The sequence below is a fragment of the Rana temporaria genome, chromosome 6 (assembly GCF_905171775.1).
Source record: "Rana temporaria chromosome 6, aRanTem1.1, whole genome shotgun sequence".
NCBI lineage: Eukaryota > Metazoa > Chordata > Amphibia > Anura > Ranidae > Rana > Rana temporaria.
The window spans coordinates 221,718-244,232 of record NC_053494.1 but is presented as its reverse complement, the minus strand read 5'-3'; the positions used below and the strand labels follow the sequence as shown (position 1 = coordinate 244,232).

Here is a 22,515-nt window from a genome sequence, read left to right as displayed (position 1 = left end):
TAGTCTCTGACGAGGGAGGCCAATACCTCCTATCTATAGTCTCTGACGAGGGAGACCAATGCCTCCTATCTATAGTCTCTGACGAGGGAGGCCAATACCTCCTATCTATAGTCTCTGATGAGGGAGGCCAATGCCTCCTATCTATAGTCTCTGACGAGGGAGGCCAATGCTTCCTATCTATAGTCTCTGACGAGGGAGGCCAATGCCTCCTATCTATAATCTCTGACGAGGGAGGCCAATACCTCCTATCTATAGTCTCTGATGAGGGAGGCCAATGCCTCCTATCTATAGTCTCTGACGAGGGAGGCCAATGCCTCCTATCTATAGTCTCTGACGAGGGAGGCCAATGCCTCCTATCTATAATCTCTGACGAGGGAGGCCAATACCTCCTATCTATAGTCTCTGATGAGGGAGGCCAATGCCTCCTATCTATAGTCTCTGACGAGGGAGGCCAATGCTTCCTATCTATAGTCTCTGACGAGGGAGGCCAATGCCTCCTATCTATAATCTCTGACGAGGGAGGCCAATACCTCCTATCTATAGTCTCTGACGAGGAAGGCCAATACCTCCTATCTATAGTCTCTGACGAGGGAGGCCAATACCTCCTATCTATAGTCTCTGACGAGGGAGGCCAATACCTCCTATCTATAGTCTCTGACGAGGGAGGCCAATACCTCCTATCTATAGTCTCTGACGAGGGAGGCCAATGCCTCCTATCTATAATCTCTCACGAGGGAGGCCAATACCTCCTATCTATAGTCTCTGACGAGGGAGGCCAATACCTCCTATCTATAGTCTCTGACGAGGGAGGCCAATACCTCCTATCTATAGTCTCTGACGAGGGAGGCCAATGCCTCCTATCTATAATCTCTGACGAGGGAGGCCAATACCTCCTATCTATAGTCTCTGATGAGGGAGGCCAATGCCTCCTATCTATAGTCTCTGACGAGGGAGGCCAATGCCTCCTATCTATAGTCTCTGACGAGGGAGGCCAATGTCTCCTATCTATAGTATAAGGACGGAGTATGGGAGGCCAATGCCTCCTATCTATAGTATAAGGACGGAGTATGGGAGGCCAATGCCTCCTATCTATAGTATAAGGACGGAGTATGGGAGGCCAATGCCTCCTATCTATAGTATAAGGACGGAGTATGGGAGGCCAATGCCTCCTATCTATAGTCTCTGACGAGGGAGGCCAATGCCTCCTATCTATAGTCTCTGACGAGGGAGGCCAATGCCTCCTATCTATAACCTCTGACGAGGGAGGCCAATACCTCCTATCTATAGTCTCTGATGAGGGAGGCCAATGCCTCCTATCTATAGTCTCTGACGAGGGAGGCCAATGCTTCCTATCTATAGTCTCTGACGAGGGAGGCCAATGCCTCCTATCTATAATCTCTGACGAGGGAGGCCAATACCTCCTATCTATAGTCTCTGACGAGGGAGGCCAATGCTTCCTATCTATAGTCTCTGACGAGGGAGGCCAATGCCTCCTATCTATAATCTCTGACGAGGGAGGCCAATACCTCCTATCTATAGTCTCTGATGAGGGAGGCCAATGCCTCCTATCTATAGTCTCTGACGAGGGAGGCCAATGCTTCCTATCTATAGTCTCTGACGAGGGAGGCCAATGCCTCCTATCTATAATCTCTGACGAGGGAGGCCAATACCTCCTATCTATAGTCTCTGACGAGGAAGGCCAATACCTCCTATCTATAGTCTCTGACGAGGAAGGCCAATACCTCCTATCTATAGTCTCTGACGAGGGAGGCCAATACCTCCTATCTATAGTCTCTGATGAGGGAGGCCAATACCTCCTATCTATAGTCTCTGATGAGGGAGGCCAATGCCTCCTATCTATAGTCTCTGACGAGGGAGGCCAATGCCTCCTATCTATAGTCTCTGACGAGGGAGGCCAATGCCTCCTATCTATAGTCTCTGACTAGGGAGGCCAATGACTCCTATCTATAGTCTCTGACGAGGGAGGCCAATACCTCCTATCTATAGTATAAGGACGGAGTATGGGAGGCCAATGCCTCCTATCTATAGTATAAGGACGGAGTATGGGAGGCCAATGCCTCCTATCTATAGTATAAGGACGGAGTATGGGAGGCCAATGCCTCCTATCTATAGTATAAGGACGGAGTATGGGAGGCCAATGCCTCCTATCTATAGTCTCTGACGAGGGAGGCCAATGCCTCCTATCTATAGTCTCTGATGAGGGAGGCCAATGCCTCCTATCTATAGTCTCTGACGAGGGAGGCCAATACCTCCTATCTATAGTCTCTGACGAGGGAGGCCAATGCCTCCTATCTATAGTCTCTGACGAGGGAGGCCAATGCCTCCTATCTATAGTATAAGGACGGAGTATGGAAGGCCAATGCCTCCTATCTATAGTATAAGGACGGAGTATGGGAGGCCAATACCTCCTATCTATAGTATAAGGACGGAGTATGGGAGGCCAATACCTCCTATCTATAGTATAAGGACGGAGTATGGAAGGCCAATACCTCCTATCTATAGTATAAGGATGGAGTATGGAAGGCCAATGCCTCCTATCTATAGTATAAGGACGGAGTATGGGAGGCCAATGCCTCCTATCTATAGTATAAGGACGGAGTATGGGAGGCCAATGCCTCCTATCTATAGTCTCTGACGAGGGAGGCCAATGCCTCCTATCTATAGTCTCTGATGAGGGAGGCCAATGCCTCCTATCTATAGTCTCTGACGAGGGAGGCCAATACCTCCTATCTATAGTCTCTGACGAGGGAGGCCAATGCCTCCTATCTATAGTCTCTGACGAGGGAGGCCAATGCCTCCTATCTATAGTATAAGGACGGAGTATGGCAGGCCAATACCTCCTATCTATAGTATAAGGATGGAGTATGGAAGGCCAATGCCTCCTATCTATAGTATAAGGACGGAGTATGGGAGGCCAATGCCTCCTATCTATAGTCTCTGATGAGGGAGGCCAATGCCTCCTATCTATAGTCTCTGACGAGGGAGGCCAATGCCTCCTATCTATAGTATAAGGACGGAGTATGGAAGGCCAATGCCGCCTATCTATAGTATAAGGACGGAGTATGGGAGGCCAATGCCTCCTATCTATAGTATAAGGACGGAGTATGGGAGGCCAATACCTCCTATCTATAGTATAAGGACGGAGTATGGAAGGCCAATGCCTCCTATCTATAGTATAAGGACGGAGTATGGGAGGCCAATACCTCCTATCTATAGTATAAGGACGGAGTATGGAAGGCCAATGCCTCCTATCTATAGTATAAGGACGGAGTATGGAAGGCCAATACCTCCTATCTATAGTATAAGGACGGAGTATGGAAGGCCAATGCCTCCTATCTATAGTATAAGGACGGAGTATGGAAGGCCAATGCCTCCTATCTATAGTATAAGGACGGAGTATGGGAGGCCAATGCCTCCTATCTATAGTATAAGGACGGAGTATGGAAGGCCAATACCTCCTATCTATAGTATAAGGACGGAGTATGGAAGGCCAATGCCTCCTATCTATAGTATAAGGACGGAGTATGGAAGGCCAATGCCGCCTATCTATAGTATAAGGACGGAGTATGGAAGGCCAATGCCTCCTATCTATAGTATAAGGACGGAGTATGGAAGGCCAATGCCTCCTATCTATAGTATAAGGACGGAGTATGGAAGGCCAATGCCGCCTATCTATAGTATAAGGACGGAGTATGGGAGGCCAATACCTCCTATCTATAGTATAAGGACGGAGTATGGAAGGCCAATGCCTCCTATCTATAGTATAAGGACGGAGTATGGAAGGCCAATGCCTCCTATCTATAGTATAAGGACGGAGTATGGGAGGCCAATGCCTCCTATCTATAGTATAAGGACGGAGTATGGGAGGCCAATGCCTCCTATCTATAGTATAAGGACGGAGTATGGGAGGCCAATGCCTCCTATCTATAGTATAAGGACGGAGTATGGGAGGCCAATGCCTCCTATCTATAGTATAAGGACGGAGTATGGAAGGCCAATGCCTCCTATCTATAGTATAAGGACGGAGTATGGGAGGCCAATGCCTCCTATCTATAGTATAAGGACGGAGTATGGAAGGCCAATACCTCATATCTATAGTATAAGGACGGAGTATGGAAGGCCAATACCTCCTATCTATAGTCTCTGATGAGGGAGGCCAATGCCTCCTATCTATAGTCTCTGACGAGGGAGGCCAATGCCTCCTATCTATAGTCTCTGACGAGGGAGGCCAATGCCTCCTATCTATAGTCTCTGACGAGGGAGGCCAATGCCTCCTATCTATAGTCTCTGACGAGGGAGGCCAATACCTCCTATCTATAGTATAAGGACGGAGTATGGGAGGCCAATGCCTCCTATCTATAGTATAAGGACGGAGTATGGGAGGCCAATGCCTCCTATCTATAGTATAAGGACGGAGTATGGGAGGCCAATGCCTCCTATCTATAGTATAAGGACGGAGTATGGAAGGCCAATGCCTCCTATCTATAGTATAAGGACGGAGTATGGGAGGCCAATACCTCCTATCTATAGTATAAGGACGGAGTATGGAAGGCCAATGCCTCCTATCTATAGTATAAGGACGGAGTATGGGAGGCCAATGCCTCCTATCTATAGTATAAGGACGGAGTATGGGAGGCCAATACCTCCTATCTATAGTATAAGGACGGAGTATGGAAGGCCAATGCCTCCTATCTATAGTATAAGGACGGAGTATGGGAGGCCAATGCCTCCTATCTATAGTATAAGGACGGAGTATGGGAGGCCAATGCCTCCTATCTATAGTATAAGGACGGAGTATGGGAGGCCAATGCCTCCTATCTATAGTATAAGGACGGAGTATGGAAGGTCAATGCCTCCTATCTATAGTATAAGGACGGAGTATGGAAGGCCAATACCTCCTATCTATAGTATAAGGACGGAGTATGGAAGGCCAATACCTCCTATCTATAGTATAAGGACGGAGTATGGGAGGCCAATGCCTCCTATCTATAGTCTCTGACGAGGGAGGCCAATGCCTCCTATCTATAGTCTCTGATGAGGGAGGCCAATGCCTCCTATGTATAGTCTCTGACGAGGGAGGCCAATGCCTCCTATCTATAGTCTCTGACGAGGGAGGCCAATGCCTCCTATCTATAGTCTCTGACGAGGGAGGCCAATGCCTCCTATCTATAGTCTCTGACGAGGGAGGCCAATGCCTCCTATCTATAGTCTCTGACGAGGGAGGCCAATGCCTCCTATCTATAGTCTCTGACGAGGGAGGCCAATGCCTCCTATCTATAGTCTCTGATGAGGGAGGCCAATGCCTCCTATGTATAGTCTCTGACGAGGGAGGCCAATGCCTCCTATCTATAGTCTCTGACGAGGGAGGCCAATGCCTCCTATCTATAGTCTCTGACGAGGGAGGCCAATGCCTCCTATCTATAGTCTCTGACGAGGGAGGCCAATGCCTCCTATCTATAGTCTCTGACGAGGGAGGCCAATGCCTCCTATCTATAGTCTCTGACGAGGGAGGCTAATGCCTCCTATCTATAGTCTCTGACGAGGGAGGCCAATGCTTCCTATCTATAGTCTCTGACGAGGGAGGCCAATGCCTCCTATCTATAGTCTCTGATGAGGGAGGCCAATGCCTCCTATCTATAGTCTCTGACGAGGGAGGCTAATGCCTCCTATCTATAGTCTCTGACGAGGGAGGCTAATGCCTCCTATCTATAGTCTCTGACGAGGGAGGCCAATGCCTCCTATCTATAGTCTCTGACGAGGGAGGCCAATGCCTCCTATCTATAGTCTCTGACGAGGGAGGCCAATGCCTCCTATCTATAGTATAAGGACGGAGTATGGGAGGTTATAATGATTGGTGACTTTTATGTCCTCTGCCTGGACGAAGTGATGATTGAACTCCTCGGTTGACAGACAACGGCTGAGGAATTTCTCCTTGCCTGGGGCAGAATTTCTCTCGTCCTTCCCCCGGGCTGAGTGTTTATATTCACAAGACAAGCGATTCCTTCCTATAAATACAACCTCCGTCCCGAGACCTCCGACCTCCGAGAGCGTCTCCCGTGAGAGCGGTGAGTTCTAATATTCTACCTCCTATCTACTGATACAGAGAGGATTCACACCCCCCCTTATGTATTATACATGGAGATCATATCCCCCCCTTATGTATTATACATGGAGATCATATCCCCCCTTATGTATTATACATGGAGATCATATCCCCCCTTATGTATTATACATGGAGATCATATCCCCCCCTTATGTATTATACATGGAGATCATATCCCCCCTTATGTATTTATACATGGAGATCATACCCCCCCCTTATGTATTATACATGGAGATCATATCCCCCCTTATGTATTTATACATGGAGATCATACCCCCCCCCTTATGTATTATACATGGAGATCATATCCCCCCCTTATGTATTATACATGGAGATCATATCCCCCCTTATGTATTTATACATGGAGATCATACCCCCCCCTTATGTATTATACATGGAGATCATATCCCCCCCTTATGTATTTATACATGGAGATCATATCCCCCCTTATGTATTATACATGGAGATCATACCCCCCCCCCTTATGTATTTATACATGGAGATCATATCCCCCCTTATGTATTTATACATGGAGATCATATCCCCCCTTATGTATTTATACATGGAGATCATATCCCCCCTTATGTATTTATACATGGAGATCATATCCCCCCTTATATATTTATACATGGAGATCATATCCCCCCTTATGTATTTATACATGGAGATCATATCCCCCCCCTTATGTATTTATACATGGAGATCATACCCCCCCTTATGTATTTATACATGGAGATCATATCCCCCCTTATGTATTTATACATGGAGATCATATCCCCCCTTATGTATTTATACATGGAGATCATACCCCCCCCTTATGTATTATACATGGAGATCATACCCCCCCCTTATGTATTATACATGGAGATCATATCCCCCCCTTATGTATTTATACATGGAGATCATATCCCCCCTTATGTATTATACATGGAGATCATACCCCCCCCCTTATGTATTTATACATGGAGATCATATCCCCCCTTATGTATTTATACATGGAGATCATATCCCCCCTTATGTATTATACATGGAGATCATACCCCCCCCTTATGTATTTATACATGGAGATCATATCCCCCCTTATGTATTTATACATTGAGATCATATCCCCCCTTATGTATTTATACATGGAGATCATATCCCCCCCTTATGTATTTATACATGGAGATCATATCCCCCCTTATGTATTTATACATGGAGATCATATCCCCCCCTATGTATTTATACATGGAGATCATACCCCCCCCCTTATGTATTTATACATGGAGATCATCCCCCCCTTATGTATTTATACATGGAGATCATACCCCCCCTTATGTATTATACATGGAGATCATATCCCCCCTTATGTATTATACATGGAGATCATATCCCCCCCTTATGTATTTATACATGGAGATCATATCCCCCCTTATGTATTTATACATGGTGATCATATCCCCCCTTATGTATTATACATGGTGATCATATCCCCCCTTATGTATTATACATGGAGATCATACCCCCCCCTTATGTATTTATACATGGAGATCATATCCCCCCTTATGTATTTATACATGGAGATCATATCCCCCCTTATGTATTATACATGGAGATCATACCCCCCCCCTTATGTATTTATACATGGAGATCATATCCCCCCTTATGTATTTATACATGGAGATCATATCCCCCCTTATGTATTTATACATGGAGATCATATCCCCCCTTATGTATTTATACATGGAGATCATATCCCCCCCTTATGTATTTATACATGGAGATCATATCCCCCCTTATGTATTTATACATGGAGATCATATCCCCCCCCTTATGTATTTATACATGGAGATCCTATCCCCCCTTATGTATTATACATGGAGATCATATCCCCCCCTTATGTATTTATACATGGAGATCATATCCCCCCCTTATGTATTTATACATGGAGATCATATCCCCCCTTATGTATTTATACATGGAGATCATATCCCCCCTTATGTATTTATACATGGAGATCATATCCCCCCCTTATGTATTATACAAGGAGATCATATCCCCCACTTATGTATTATACATGGAGATCATATCCCCCCCTTATGTATTTATACATGGAGATCATATCCCCCCTTATGTATTTATACATGGAGATCATATCCCCCCCTTATGTATTTATACATGGAGATCATATCCCCCCTTATGTATTTATACATGGAGATCATATCCCCCCTTATGTATTTATACATGGAGATCATACCCCCCCTTATGTATTTATACATGGAGATCATATCCCCCCTTATGTATTTATACATGGAGATCATATCCCCCTTATGTATTTATACATGGAGATCATATCCCCCCTTATGTATTTATACATGGAGATCATATCCCCCCTTATGTATTTATACATGGAGATCATATCCCCCCTTATGTATTTATACATGGAGATCATATCCCCCCCCTTATGTATTTATACATGGAGATCATATCCCCCCTTATGTATTTATACATGGAGATCATATCCCCCCCTTATGTATTATACATGGAGATCATATCCCCCCTTATGTATTTATACATGGAGATCATACCCCCCCCTTATGTATTATACATGGAGATCATACCCCCCCCTTATGTATTTATACATGGAGATCATATCCCCCCTTATGTATTTATACATGGAGATCATATCCCCCCTTATGTATTTATACATGGAGATCATATCCCCCCTAATTCTCCTCTTCTCAGGAGAGAATAAATTCAGTTCCTCTAATCTTTCCTCATAGCTGAGCTCCTCCATGCCTCTTATCAGTTTGGTTGCTCTTCTCTGCACTTTCTCCAGTTCCCCGGTATCCTTTCTGAGAACTGGAGCCCAAAACTGAACTTCATATTCCAGATGAGATTTACTAATGATTTGTACAGGGGGGGGAGGGGGGCAAAATTATATCTCTGTCTCTGGAGTCCATCCCTCTCTATACAAGAAGGAAACCGCAGCTTGGCATTGCATGTTATTATTGAGCTTATGATCTACCAAAACCCCCAGATCCTTCTCCACTACGGACCCCCCAGATCCTTCTCCACTACGGACCCCCCAGATCCTTCTCCACTACAGATCCCCCAGATCCCTCTCCACTACGGATCCCCCCAGACCCTTCTCCACTACAGATCCCCCAGATCCTTCTCCACTACGGATCCCCCAGATCCTTCTCCACTACAGATCCCCCCAGATCCTTCTCCACTACGGACCCCCCAGATCCCTCTCCACTACGGACCCCCCAGATCCTTCTCCACTACGGATCCCCCAGATCCTTCTCCACTACAGATCCCCCCAGATCCTTCTCCACTACGGACCCCCCAGATCCCTCTCCACTACGGATCCCCCAGATCCCTCTCCACTACGGATCCCCCCAGACCCTTCTCCACTACAGATCCCCCCAGATCCTTCTCCACTACAGATCCCCCCAGATCCTTCTCCACTACGGACCCCCCAGATCCCTCTCCACTACGGACCCCCCAGATCCTTCTCCACTACGGATCCCCCAGATCCTTCTCCACTACAGATCCCCCCAGATCCTTCTCCACTACGGACCCCCCAGATCCCTCTCCACTACGGATCCCCCAGATCCCTCTCCACTACGGATCCCCCCAGACCCTTCTCCACTACAGATCCCCCCAGATCTTTCTCCACTACGGATCCTCCCAGATCCTTCTCCACTACAGATCCCCCCAGATCCTTCTCCACTACGGATCCCCCAGATCTTTCTCCACTACGGATCCTCCCAGATCCTTCTCCACTACGGATCCCCCCAGATCCTTCTCCACTACAGATCCTCCCAGATCCTTCTCCACTACGGATCCCCCCAGATCCTTCTCCACTACAGATCCTCCCAGATCCTTCTCCACTACAGATCCCCCCAGATCCTTCTCCACTACGGATCCCCCAGATCCTTCTCCACTACAGATCCCCCCAGATCCTTCTCCACTACGGATTCCCCCAGATCCTTCTCCACTACAGATCCTCCCAGATCCTTCTCCACTACAGATCCCCCCAGATCCTTCTCCACTACGGATCCCCCCAGACCCTTCTCCACTACAGATCCCCCTCAGATCCTTCTCCACTACGGATCCCCCCAGATCCTTCTCCACTACGGATCCCCCCAGACCCTTCTCCACTACAGATCCCCCTCAGATCCTTCTCCACTACGGATCCCCCCAGATCCTTTCTTCACTACGGATCCCCCCAGACCCTTCTCCACTACAGATCCCCCCAGATCCTTCTCCACTACGGATCCCCCCAGACCCTTCTCCACTACAGATCCCCCTCAGATCCTTCTCCACTACGGATCCCCCCAGATCCTTCTCCACTACGGATCCCCCAGACCCTTCTCCACTACAGATCCCCCTCAGATCCTTCTCCACTACGGATCCCCCCAGATCCTTCTCCACTACGGATCCCCCCAGACCCTTCTCCACTACAGATCCCCCTCAGATCCTTCTCCACTACGGATCCCCCCAGATCCTTTCTTCACTACGGATCCCCCCAGACCCTTCTCCACTACAGATCCCCCCAGATCTTTCTCCACTACGGATCCTCACAGATCCTTCTCCACTACGGATCCCCCCAGATCCTTCTCCACTACAGATCCTCCCAGATCCTTCTCCACTACAGATCCCCCCAGATCCTTCTCCACTACGGATCCCCCAGATCCTTCTCCACTACAGATCCCCCCAGATCCTTCTCCACTACGGATCCCCCCAGATCCTTCTCCACTACAGATCCTCCCAGATCCTTCTCCACTACAGATCCCCCCAGATCCTTCTCCACTACGGATCCCCCCCAGATCCTTCTCCACTACGGACCCCCCCAGATCCTTCTCCACTACGGATCCCCCCAGATCCCTCTCCACTACAGATCCCCCCAGATCCCTCTCCACTACGGATCCCCCCAGACCCTTCTCCACTATGGATCCCCCCAGACCCTTCTCCACTATGGATCCCCCCAGACCCTTCTCCACTACGGATCCCCCCCAGATCCTTCTCCACTACAGATCCCCCCAGATCCCTCTCCACTACAGATCCCCCCCAGATCCCTCTCCACTACGGATCCCCCCAGACCCTTCTCCACTACGGATCCCCCCAGACCCTTCTCCACTATGGATCCCCCAGATCCTTCTCCACTACGGACCCCCCCAGATCCTTCTCCACTACGGATCCCCCCAGATCCTTCTCCACTACGGATCCCCCCAGATCCTTCTCCACTACAGATCCCCCCAGATCCTTCTCCACTACGGATCCCCCAGATCCTTCTCCACTACGGACCCCCAGATCCTTCTCCACTACGGATCCCCCCAGACCCTTCTCCACTATGAATCCCCCCAGATCCTTCTCCACTACGGATCCCCCCAGATCCTTCTCCACTACAGATCCCCCCAGATCCTTCTCCACTACGGATCCCCCAGATCCTTCTCCACTATGGACCCCCCCAGATCCTTCTCCACTACAGATCCCCCAGATCCTTCTCCACTACGCATCCCCCCAGATCCTTCTCCACTACAGATCCCCCCCAGATCCTTCTCCACTACGGATCCCCCCCAGATCCTTCTCCACTACAGATCCCCCCAGATCCTTCTCCACTACGCATCCCCCCAGATCCTTCTCCACTACAGATCCCCCCAGATCCTTCTCCACTACGGATCCCCCAGATCCTTCTCCACTACAGATCCCCCCCCAGATCCCTCTCCACTACAGATCCCCCCAGATCCTTCTCCACTACGGATCCCCCAGATCCTTCTCCACTACAGATCCCCCCCAGATCCTTCTCCACTACAGATCCCCCCAGATCCTTCTCCACTACGCATCCCCCCAGATCCCTCTCCACTACGGACCCCCCCAGATCCTTCTCCACTACGGATCCCCCCAGATCCTTCTCCACTACGGATCCCCCCAGATCCTTCTCCACTACGGATCCCCCAGATCCTTCTCCACTACGGACCCCCCCAGATCCTTCTCCACTACGGATCCCCCCAGATCCTTCTCCACTACGAATCCCCCAGATCCCTCTCCACTACAGATCCTCCCAGATCCTTCTCCACTACGGATCCCCCAGATCCTTCTCCACTACGGATCCCCCAGATCCTTCTCCACTACGGATCCCCCCCAGATCCTTCTCCACTACAGATCCCCCCCAGATCCTTCTCCACTACAGATCCCCCCCAGATCCTTCTCCACTACGGATCCCCCCCAGATCCTTCTCCACTACGAATCCCCCCAGATCCTTCTCCACTACAGATCCCCCCCAGATCCCTCTCCACTACGGACCCCCCCAGATCCTTCTCCACTACGGATCCCCCCAGATCCTTCTCCACTACGGATCCCCCCAGATCCTTCTCCACTACGGACCCCCCCAGATCCTTCTCCACTACGGATCCCCCAGATCCTTCTCCACTACAGATCCTCCCAGATCCTTCTCCACTACAGATCCCCCCAGATCCTTCTCCACTACGAATCCCCCCAGATCCTTCTCCACTACAGATCCCCCCAGATCCTTCTCCACTACGCATCCCCCCAGATCCCTCTCCACTACGGACCCCCCCAGATCCTTCTCCACTACGGATCCCCCCAGATCCTTCTCCACTACGGATCCCCCCAGATCCTTCTCCACTACAGATCCCCCCAGATCCTTCTCCACTACGGATCCCCCAGATCCTTCTCCACTATGGACCCCCCCAGATCCTTCTCCACTACGGATCCCCCCAGATCCTTTCTTCACTACGGATCCCCCCAGATCCTTCTCCACTACGGATCCCCCAGATCCTTCTCCACTACGGATCCCCCCAGATCCTTCTCCACTACGGATCCCCCCCAGATCCTTCTCCACTACAGATCCCCCCCAGATCCTTCTCCACTACAGATCCCCCCAGATCCTTCTCCACTACGGATCCCCCCCAGATCCTTCTCCACTACGAATCCCCCCAGATCCTTCTCTACTACAGATCCCCCCCAGATCCTTCTCCACTACAGATCCCCCCCAGATCCTTCTCCACTACGGATCCCCCCCAGATCCTTCTCCACTACGAATCCCCCCAGATCCTTCTCCACTACAGATCCTCCCAGATCCTTCTCCACTACGGATCCCCCCAGATCCTTCTCCACTACGGATCCCCCCAGATCCTTCTCCACTACGGATCCCCCCAGATCCTTCTCCACTACGGATCCCCCCAGATCCTTCTCCACTACAGATCCCCCCCAGATCCTTCTCCACTACAGATCCCCCCAGATCCTTCTCCACTACGGATCCCCCCAGATCCCTCTCCACTACGGACCCCCCCAGATCCTTCTCCACTACGGATCCCCCCAGATCCTTCTCCACTACAGATCCCCCCAGATCCTTCTCCACTACGGATCCCCCAGATCCTTCTCCACTATGGACCCCCCCAGATCCTTCTCCACTACGGATCCCCCCAGATCCTTCTCCACTACGGATCCCCCCAGATCCTTCTCCACTACGGATCCCCCAGATCCTTCTCCACTACGGATCCCCCCAGATCCTTCTCCACTACGGATCCCCCAGATCCTTCTCCACTACAGATCCCCCCAGATCCTTCTCCACTACGAATCCCCCCAGATCCTTCTCTACTACAGATCCCCCCCAGATCCTTCTCCACTACAGATCCCCCCAGATCCTTCTCCACTACGGATCCCCCCAGATCCTTCTCCACTACGAATCCCCCCAGATCCTTCTCCACTACAGATCCCCCCAGATCCTTCTCCACTACAGATCCCCCCAGATCCTTCTCCACTACGGATCCCCCCAGATCCCTCTCCACTACGGACCCCCCCAGATCCTTCTCCACTACGGATCCCCCCAGATCCTTCTCCACTACGGATCCCCCCAGATCCTTCTCCACTACAGATCCCCCCAGATCCTTCTCCACTACAGATCCCCCCCAGATCCTTCTCCACTACGGATCCCCCCAGATCCCTCTCCTCTCTACATTTCTGAATGCCCCCCCCCCATGGCAGTGCCAGACCTCTCATGCATAGACCCTCCCCCACTGTACATTGGTACACGTCACCCATGTGAGTGATTGGCTTCCCATAAAAATTCCCTCCCCCTCTGTACACCATTATGTCATCCATGGCAGTGCCCAGTTTAGCAACCTTACAGGAAAACCTTGATAGGGCAGAGGGGTGGAAGCCGTACGACAGATGTAGGAAAATGTAAAGTAATGCACCGAATGAAGGTTACACCCTGGGGGGAGAACCTTGGGGGGGAACTTCGGGGGGGGAGAACATCTGGGGGGAGAACCTTGGGGGGGGACATCTGGGGGGAGAACCTTGGGGGGGAACCTCGGTGGGGGAGAACATCTGGGGGGAGAACCTGGGGGGGAGAGCCTCAGAGGGGGGGAACCTCAGGGTGGAGAACCTTGGGGGGGGAACCTCGGGGGGGGGAGCCTCAGAGGGGGGAGAACCTCGGGGGGGAGAGCCTCAGAGGGGGGGAACCTCAGAGGGGAACCTCGGGGGGGGACCTCAGGGGGGGAGAACCTCGGGGGAGGGAACCTCGGGGGGGGGACCTTGGGGGGGAACCTCAGAGGGGAACCTCGGGGGGGACCTCAGGGGGGGAGAACCTCGGGGGGGAGAACCTTTGGGGGGGGAGAACATCTGGGGGGAGAACCTTGGGGGGGGACATCTGGGGGGAGAACCTTGGGGGGAAACCTCGGGGGGGAGAACATCTGGGGGGAGAACCTGGGGGGGAGAGCCTCAGAGGGGGGGAACCTCAGGGGGGAGAACCTTGGGGGGGGGAACCTCGGGGGGGGAACCTCAGGGGGGGGAGCCTCAGAGGGGGGAGAACCTCGGGGGGGGAGAGCCTCAGAGGGGGGGAACCTCAGAGGGGAACCTCGGGGGGGACCTCAGGGGGGGAGAACCTCGGGGGAGGGAACCTCGGGGGGGGGGGAACCTCAGAGGGGAACCTCGGGGGGGGGGACCTCAGGGGGGGAGAACCTCGGGGGGGAGAACCTTTGGGGGGGGGAGAACCTCGGGGGGGAACCAGTATAGTGATAATTCATTAATAATCCTCCACACACTTCATTCATCACTACTGGGAAAGATTTCCCATCTCCAGATGTTTCTGCCAAGCTGGGAATCTGCATTTATCAGCTTCTTGGTCATTATTCTCCGGGGGTAAACCTTCATGGCACCCGCAGTGGGCACTCCTCTATGGTGAGGAAGGGTTCAGTAGACGGGGAGGAAGGTTCTGGTGGGTATATTCCTTGGTCTGGTGGGTACATTCCATGGTCTGGTGGGTACATTCCATGGTCTGGTGGGTATAGTCCTTGGTCTGGTGAGTATATTCCTTGGTCTGGTGGGTATATTCCTTGGTCTGGTGGGTATATTCCTTGGTCTGGTGGGTATAGTCCTTGGTCTGGTGGGTATATTCCTTGGTCTGGTGGGTATATTCCTTGGTCTGGTGGGTATATTCCTTGGTCTGGTGGGTATATTCCATGGTCTGGTGGGTATATTCCTTGGCACACACAGTGGGCACTCCTCTATGGTAAGGACTGGCTCAGTAGACGGGAAGGAAGGTTCCGATGTTCTCTGAATTGTAATGACGACTTCCTTTCAGGCTGAAGGACGATGGGATTCCATTTCCAGATCTTCCTGGTGGCTCTTTGTCTTTCTCAGTCCGGATCAGGTAATACTCCCCTCCCCCCAATACTCCTCCCCCTCCCAATACTCCTCCCCCCCAATACTCCCCTCCCCCCCCAATACTCCCCTCCCCCTCCCAATACTCCTCCCCCCAATACTCCCCTCCCCCTCCCAATACTCCTCCCCCCAATACTCCCCCCCCCCCCCGAGTTCTCTTTGCTGGTCATCAATACTTCCCTCTCCCCCCCGAGTTCTCTCCGCTGGTCATCAATACTCCCCCCCCCCCCCGAGTTCTCTCCGCTGGTCATCAATACTTCCCTCTCCCCCCCGAGTTCTCTCCGCTGGTCATCAATACTCCCCCCCCCCGAGTTCTCTCCGCTGGTCATCAATACTCCCCCCCCCCGAGTTCTCTCCGCTGGTCATCAATACTTCCCTCTCCCCCCCGAGTTCTCTCCGCTGGTCATCAATACTTCCCTCCCCCCCGAGTTCTCACCGCTGGTCATCAATACTTCCCCCCCCCCCCCCCCGAGTTCTCTCCGCTGGTCATCAATACTTCTCTCCCCCCCCCCGAGTTCTCTCCGCTGGTCATCAATACTCCCCCCCCCCCCCGAGTTCTCTCCGCTGGTCATCAATACTTCCCTCCCCCCCGAGTTCTCTCCGCTGGTCATCAATACTTCCCTCCCCCCCGAGTTCTCACCGCTGGTCATCAATACTTCCCTCCCCCCCGAGTTCTCTCCGCTGGTCATCAATACTTCCCTCTCCCCCCCCGAGTTCTCTCCGCTGGTCATCAATACTTCCCTCTCCCCCCCGAGTTCTCTCCGCTGGTCATCAATACTTCCCTCTCCCCCCCGAGTTCTCTCCGCTGGTCATCAATACTTCCCCCCCCCCCGAGTTCTCTCCGCTGGTCATCAATCCCCCCCCCCCCCCGAGTTCTCACCGCTGGTCATCAATACTTCCCCCCCCCCCCCCGAGTTCTCTCCGCTGGTCATCAATACTTCCCTCCCCCCCCCGAGTTCTCTCCGCTGGTCATCAATACTCCCCCCCCCCCCCCGAGTTCTCTCCGCTGGTCATCAATACTTCCCCCCCCCCCCGAGTTCTCTCCGCTGGTCATCAATACTTCCCCCTCCCCCCCGAGTTCTCTCCGCTGGTCATCAATACTTCCCCCCCCCCCCGAGTTCTCTCCGCTGGTCATCAATACTTCCCCCCCCCCCGAGTTCTCTCCGCTGGTCATCAATACTCCCCCCCCCCCGAGTTCTCTCCGCTGGTCATCAATACTTCCCTCCCCCCCGAGTTCTCACCGCTGGTCATCAATACTTCCCTCCCCCCCGAGTTCTCTCCGCTGGTCATCAATACTTCCCTCTCCCCCCCGAGTTCTCTCCGCTGGTCATCAATACTTCCCCCCCCCCCCCCGAGTTCTCTCCGCTGGTCATCAATACTTCCCTCCCCCCCCCCGAGTTCTCACCGCTGGTCATCAATACTTCCCTCTCCCCCCGAGTTCTCACCGCTGGTCATCAATACTTCCCTCCCCCCCCGATTTCTCTCCGCTGGTCATCAATACTTCCCTCTCCCCCCGAGTTCTCACCGCTGGTCATCAATACTTCCCCCTCCCCCGAGTTCTCTCCGCTGGTCATCAATACTTCCCTCCCCCGAGTTCTCTCCGCTGGTCATCAATACCCCCCCCCCCCCCCGAGTTCTTGCCGCTGTTCATCAATACTTCCCTCCCCCCCCCCGAGTTCTCACCGCTGGTCATCAATACTTCCCCCTCCCCCCCGAGTTCTCTCCGCTGGTCATCAATACTTCCCTCTCCCCCCCGAGTTCTCTCCGCTGGTCATCAATACTTTCCTCTCCCCCCGATTTCTCTCCGCTGGTCATCAATACTTCCCTCTCCCCCCCCGAGTTCTCGCCGCTGGTCATCAATACTTCCCCCCCCCCCCCGATTTCTCTCCGCTGGTCATCAATACTTCCCCCCCCCCGAGTCCTCGCCGCTGGTCATCAATACTTCCCCCTCCCCCCCCCCGAGTTCTCTCCGCTGGTCATCAATACTTCCCTCTCCCCCCCCCCCGAGTTCTCTCCGCTGGTCATCAATACTTCCCTCCCCCCCCGAGTTCTCTCCGCTGGTCATCAATACTTCCCTCCCCCCCCCCGAGTTATTGCCGCTGGTCATCAATACTTCCCTCCCCCCGAGTTCTCTCCGCTGGTCATCAATACTTCCCCCCCCCCGAGTTCTCTCCGCTGGTCATCAATACCCCCCCCCCCCGAGTTCTCTCCGCTGGTCATCAATACTCCCCCCCCCCCCCGAGTTCTTGCCGCTGGTCATCAATACTTCCCTCCCACCCCCGAGTTCTCTCCGCTGGTCATCAATACTTCCCTCCCCCCCGAGTTCTCTCCGCTGGTCATCAATACTTTCCCCCCCCCCCCCCCCGAGTTCTCTCCGCTGGTCATCAATACTTCCCCCCCCCCCCCGAGTTCTCTCCACTGGTCATCAATACTTCCCTCTCTCCCCCGAGTTCTTGCCGCTGGTCATCAATACTTCCCTCTCCCCCCCGAGTTCTCGCTGCTGGTCATCAATACTTCCCTCCCCCCCCCCCCGAGTTCTCACCGCTGGTCATCAATACTTCCCTCTCCCCCCCGAGTTCTCGCCGCTGGTCATCAATACTTCCCTCTCCCCCCCGAGTTCTCACCGCTGGTCATCAATACTTCCCTCCCACCCCCGAGTTCTCACCGCTGGTCATCAATACTTCCCCCTCCCCCCGAGTTCTCGCCGCTGGTCATCAATACTTCCCTCTCCCCCCCGAGTTCTCTCCGCTGGTCATCAATACTTCCCCCTCCCCCCCGAGTTCTCACCGCTGGTCATCAATACTTCCCTCTCCCCCCCGAGTTCTCTCCGCTGGTCATCAATACTCCCCCCCCCCCCGAGTTCTCTCCGCTGGTCATCAATACTTCCCTCCCCCCCCCGAGTTCTCGCCGCTGGTCATCAATACTTCCCTCCCCCCCCCCCGAGTTCTCGCCGCTGGTCATCAATACTTCCCTCTCCCCCCGAGTTCTCTCCGCTGGTCATCAATACTTCCCTCCCCCCCCGAGTTCTCTCCGCTGGTCATCAATACTTCCCTCTCCCCCCCGAGTTCTCACCGCTGGTCATCAATACTTCCCTCTCCCCCGAGTTCCCACCGCTGGTCATCAATACTTCCCTCTCCCCCCCGAGTTCTCTCCGCTGGTCATCAATACTTCCCTCTCCCCCCCGAGTTCTCTCCGCTGGTCATCAATACTTTCCTCTCCCCCCCCCCGAGTTCTCTCCGCTGGTCATCAATACTTCCCTCTCCCCCCCGAGTTCCTACCGCTGGTCATCAATACTTCCCTCTCCCCCCCGAGTTCTCTCCGCTGGTCATCAATACTCCCCCCCCCCCCGAGTTCTCTCCGCTGGTCATCAATACTTCCCTCCCCCCCCCGAGTTCTCGCCGCTGGTCATCAATACTTCCCTCCCCCCCCCGAGTTCTCTCCGCTGGTCATCAATACTTCCCTCCCCCCCCCGAGTTCTCTCCGCTGGTCATCAATACTTCCCTCTCCCCCCGAGTTCTCTCCGCTGGTCATCAATACTTCCCTCCCCCCCCCGAGTTCTCTCCGCTGGTCATCAATACTTCCCTCTCCCCCCCGAGTTCTCACCGCTGGTCATCAATACTTCCCTCTCCCCCGAGTTCCCACCGCTGGTCATCAATACTTCCCTCTCCCCCCCGAGTTCTCTCCGCTGGTCATCAATACTTCCCTCTCCCCCCCGAGTTCTCTCCGCTGGTCATCAATACTTTCCTCTCCCCCCCCCCGAGTTCTCTCCGCTGGTCATCAATACTTCCCTCTCCCCCCCGAGTTCCTACCGCTGGTCATCAATACTTCCCTCTCCCCCCCGAGTTCTCTCCGCTGGTCATCAATACTTCCCTCCCCCCCGAGTTCTCTCCGCTGGTCATCAATACTCCCCCCCCCCCCCGAGTTCTCTCCGCTGGTCATCAATACTTCCCTCCCCCCCCCGAGTTCTCGCCGCTGGTCATCAATACTTCCCTCCCCCCCCCGAGTTCTCTCCGCTGGTCATCAATACTTCCCTCCCCCCCCGAGTTCTCGCCGCTGGTCATCAATACTTCCCTCCCCCCCCCGAGTTCTCTCCGCTGGTCATCAATACTTCCCTCTCCCCCCCGAGTTCCCACCGCTGGTCATCAATACTTCCCCCTCCCCCGAGTTCTCTCCGCTGGTCATCAATACTTCCCTCTCCCCCCCGAGTTCTTGCCGCTGTTCATCAATACTTCCCTCCCCCCCGAGTTCTCGCCGCTGGTCATCAATACTTCCCCCTCCCCCGAGTTCTCTCCGCTGGTCATCAATACTTCCCTCTCCCCCCGAGTTCCCACCGCTGGTCATCAATACTTCCCCCTCCCCCGAGTTCTCTCCGCTGGTCATCAATACTTCCCTCCCCCGAGTTCTCTCCGCTGGTCATCAATACTTCCCTCTCCCCCCCGAGTTCTCTCCGCTGGTCATCAATACTTCCCTCTCCCCCCCGAGTTCTCACCGCTGGTCATCAATACTTCCCCCCCCCCCGAGTTCCCACCGCTGGTCATCAATACTTCCCTCCCCCCCCGAGTTCTCTCCGCTGGTCATCAATACCCCCCCCCCCCCGAGTTCTCTCCGCTGGTCATCAATACTTCCCTCTCCCCCCCGAGTTCTCTCCGCTGGTCATCAATACTTCCCTCCCCCCCAGAGTTCTCTCCGCTGGTCATCAATACTTCCCTCTCCCCCCGAGTTCTCTCCGCTGGTCATCAATACTTCCCTCTCCCCCCCGAGTTCTCTCCGCTGGTCATCAATACTTCCCCCCCCCCGAGTTCTCTCCGCTGGTCATCAATACTCCCCCCCCCCCCAAGTTCTCTCCGCTGGTCATCAATACTTCCCTCTCCCCCCCGAGTTCCCACCGCTGGTCATCAATACTTCCCCCTCCCCCGAGTTCTCTCCGCTGGTCATCAATACTTCCCTCTCCCCCCCGAGTTCTTGCCGCTGTTCATCAATACTTCCCCCCCCCCCGAGTTCTCGCCGCTGGTCATCAATACTTCCCCCTCCCCCGAGTTCTCTCCGCTGGTCATCAATACTTCCCTCTCCCCCCGAGTTCCCACCGCTGGTCATCAATACTTCCCCCTCCCCGAGTTCTCTCCGCTGGTCATCAATACTTCCCTCCCCCGAGTTCTCTCCGCTGGTCATCAATACTTCCCTCTCCCCCCCGAGTTCTCTCCGCTGGTCATCAATACTTCCCTCTCCCCCCCGAGTTCTCTCCACTGGTCATCAATACTTCCCCCCCCCCGAGTTCTCTCCGCTGGTCATCAATACTTCCCTCCCCCCCCGAGTTCTCTCCGCTGGTCATCAATACTTCCCTCTCCCCCCCGAGTTCTCGCCGCTGTTCATCAATACTCCCCCCCCCCCCGAGTTCTCTCCGCTGGTCATCAATACTTCCCCCCCCCCCCCCCGAGTTCTTGCCGCTGTTCATCAATACTCCCCCCCCCCGAGTTCTTGCCGCTGGTCATCAATACTTCCCCCCCCCCCCGAGTTCTTGCCGCTGTTCATCAATACTTCCCCCCCCCGAGTTCTTGCCGCTGGTCATCAATACTTCCCCCTCCCCCCCCGAGTTCTTGCCGCTGGTCATCAATACTTCCCCCTCCCCCCCCCCCCCCGAGTTCTCGCCTCTCCTCATGTGTAGAAGACATTGAACTCTCTCTATTGATCTGAATGACGTTACATTACATGTGAGACTTCCTTCTCCTCATCACCTTCATTCTTCTCCTCAGATTGGTGTTACACCGACCCGTCCTGCGGTGAGTCTTTAATATATATATATACGGGCCAGATTCTCAAAGAAGCGCCTATCTTTAGGTGGGCGTGGCTTATCTCAGATACACTACGCCGCCGTAACTTAGAGCGCCATGTCCTGTATTCAGAAACAACTTGCGCTCTAAGTTATGGCGGCGTAGGAGACTTACATCGCCCGTATCTAGGCATCTGTGAGGCGTATCCGATTCTATGAATCAGGCGCCAAGTTGCGACGGCCCGCACTCAGAGTTACGACGGCGTATCTGGAGATACGCCGGCGTAACTCCTTTGTGAATCCGGGCCACGATCTAAAAGAGGTATATGAATATATGTCCAGTATGTGACAAAAGTAAGTACACCCCTTGTATCTTTTCATGTGACAACACTGAAGACTTTGGCAGCTCACTGCTTGCAAATTTCATTTTCTAGTTATAGATACTGGAATTTGAGTTGTTATGCCCAAGCCGCCACTGGGACTGCGCTGTAATTGGCCGCGACCTATGTCAATCCAAAAATTCACTTCCGCATTTCACAAGACAAAAACACGTGACCAGGCACGCCCCCCTGAAGACGTAATACTTATGAAACGTGCGTCGGCGGCGTAGCCTGGTCACATTTGTTTTGATTCCCCAACCATCCGTCTTCCCCAGCAGCTGACGGTGGAGCGCTTACACACGCCGACACCGAGGTTTCCAGCATGATACCGATAAGTCTGCAGGCCCGGGATGGGCACTTTTTAATGTAAGTGGCCACTTGGCCCATGTTTGTTTTTACTCCTTTTAAATAAAATCAGTTGCACGATGGAGTTGTTTCTCTGTCCCATCTTTGAAATCCCTGGGGGAAGGGGTGTTTCTCTGTCTGTGGACGCACCCTATGCATGCGGGCATTATCCTGCACCATATGCATGCGGGCGTTATCCTGCACCCTATGCATGAGGGCGT

At 53.2% G+C, this 22,515-nt stretch overlaps 1 protein-coding gene across 2 annotated transcripts in view; it reads left to right on the top strand.

The window, feature by feature from the left end:
* The first annotated feature begins 6,046 nt into the window (after positions 1-6,046).
* The window catches only part of LOC120942874 (carbonic anhydrase 4-like), a 58,838-nt gene continuing 42,369 nt past the window's right edge, over positions 6,047-22,515 (top strand). For both annotated transcript variants that reach the window (XM_040355802.1, XM_040355803.1), the window contains exons 1-3: positions 6,047-6,086; positions 15,723-15,791; positions 21,553-21,579. In XM_040355802.1, the coding sequence (XP_040211736.1) occupies positions 15,734-15,791; positions 21,553-21,579 (85 nt within the window). In that variant the 5' untranslated portion in view covers positions 6,047-6,086; positions 15,723-15,733. The remainder of the gene's footprint in view (positions 6,087-15,722; positions 15,792-21,552; positions 21,580-22,515) is intronic.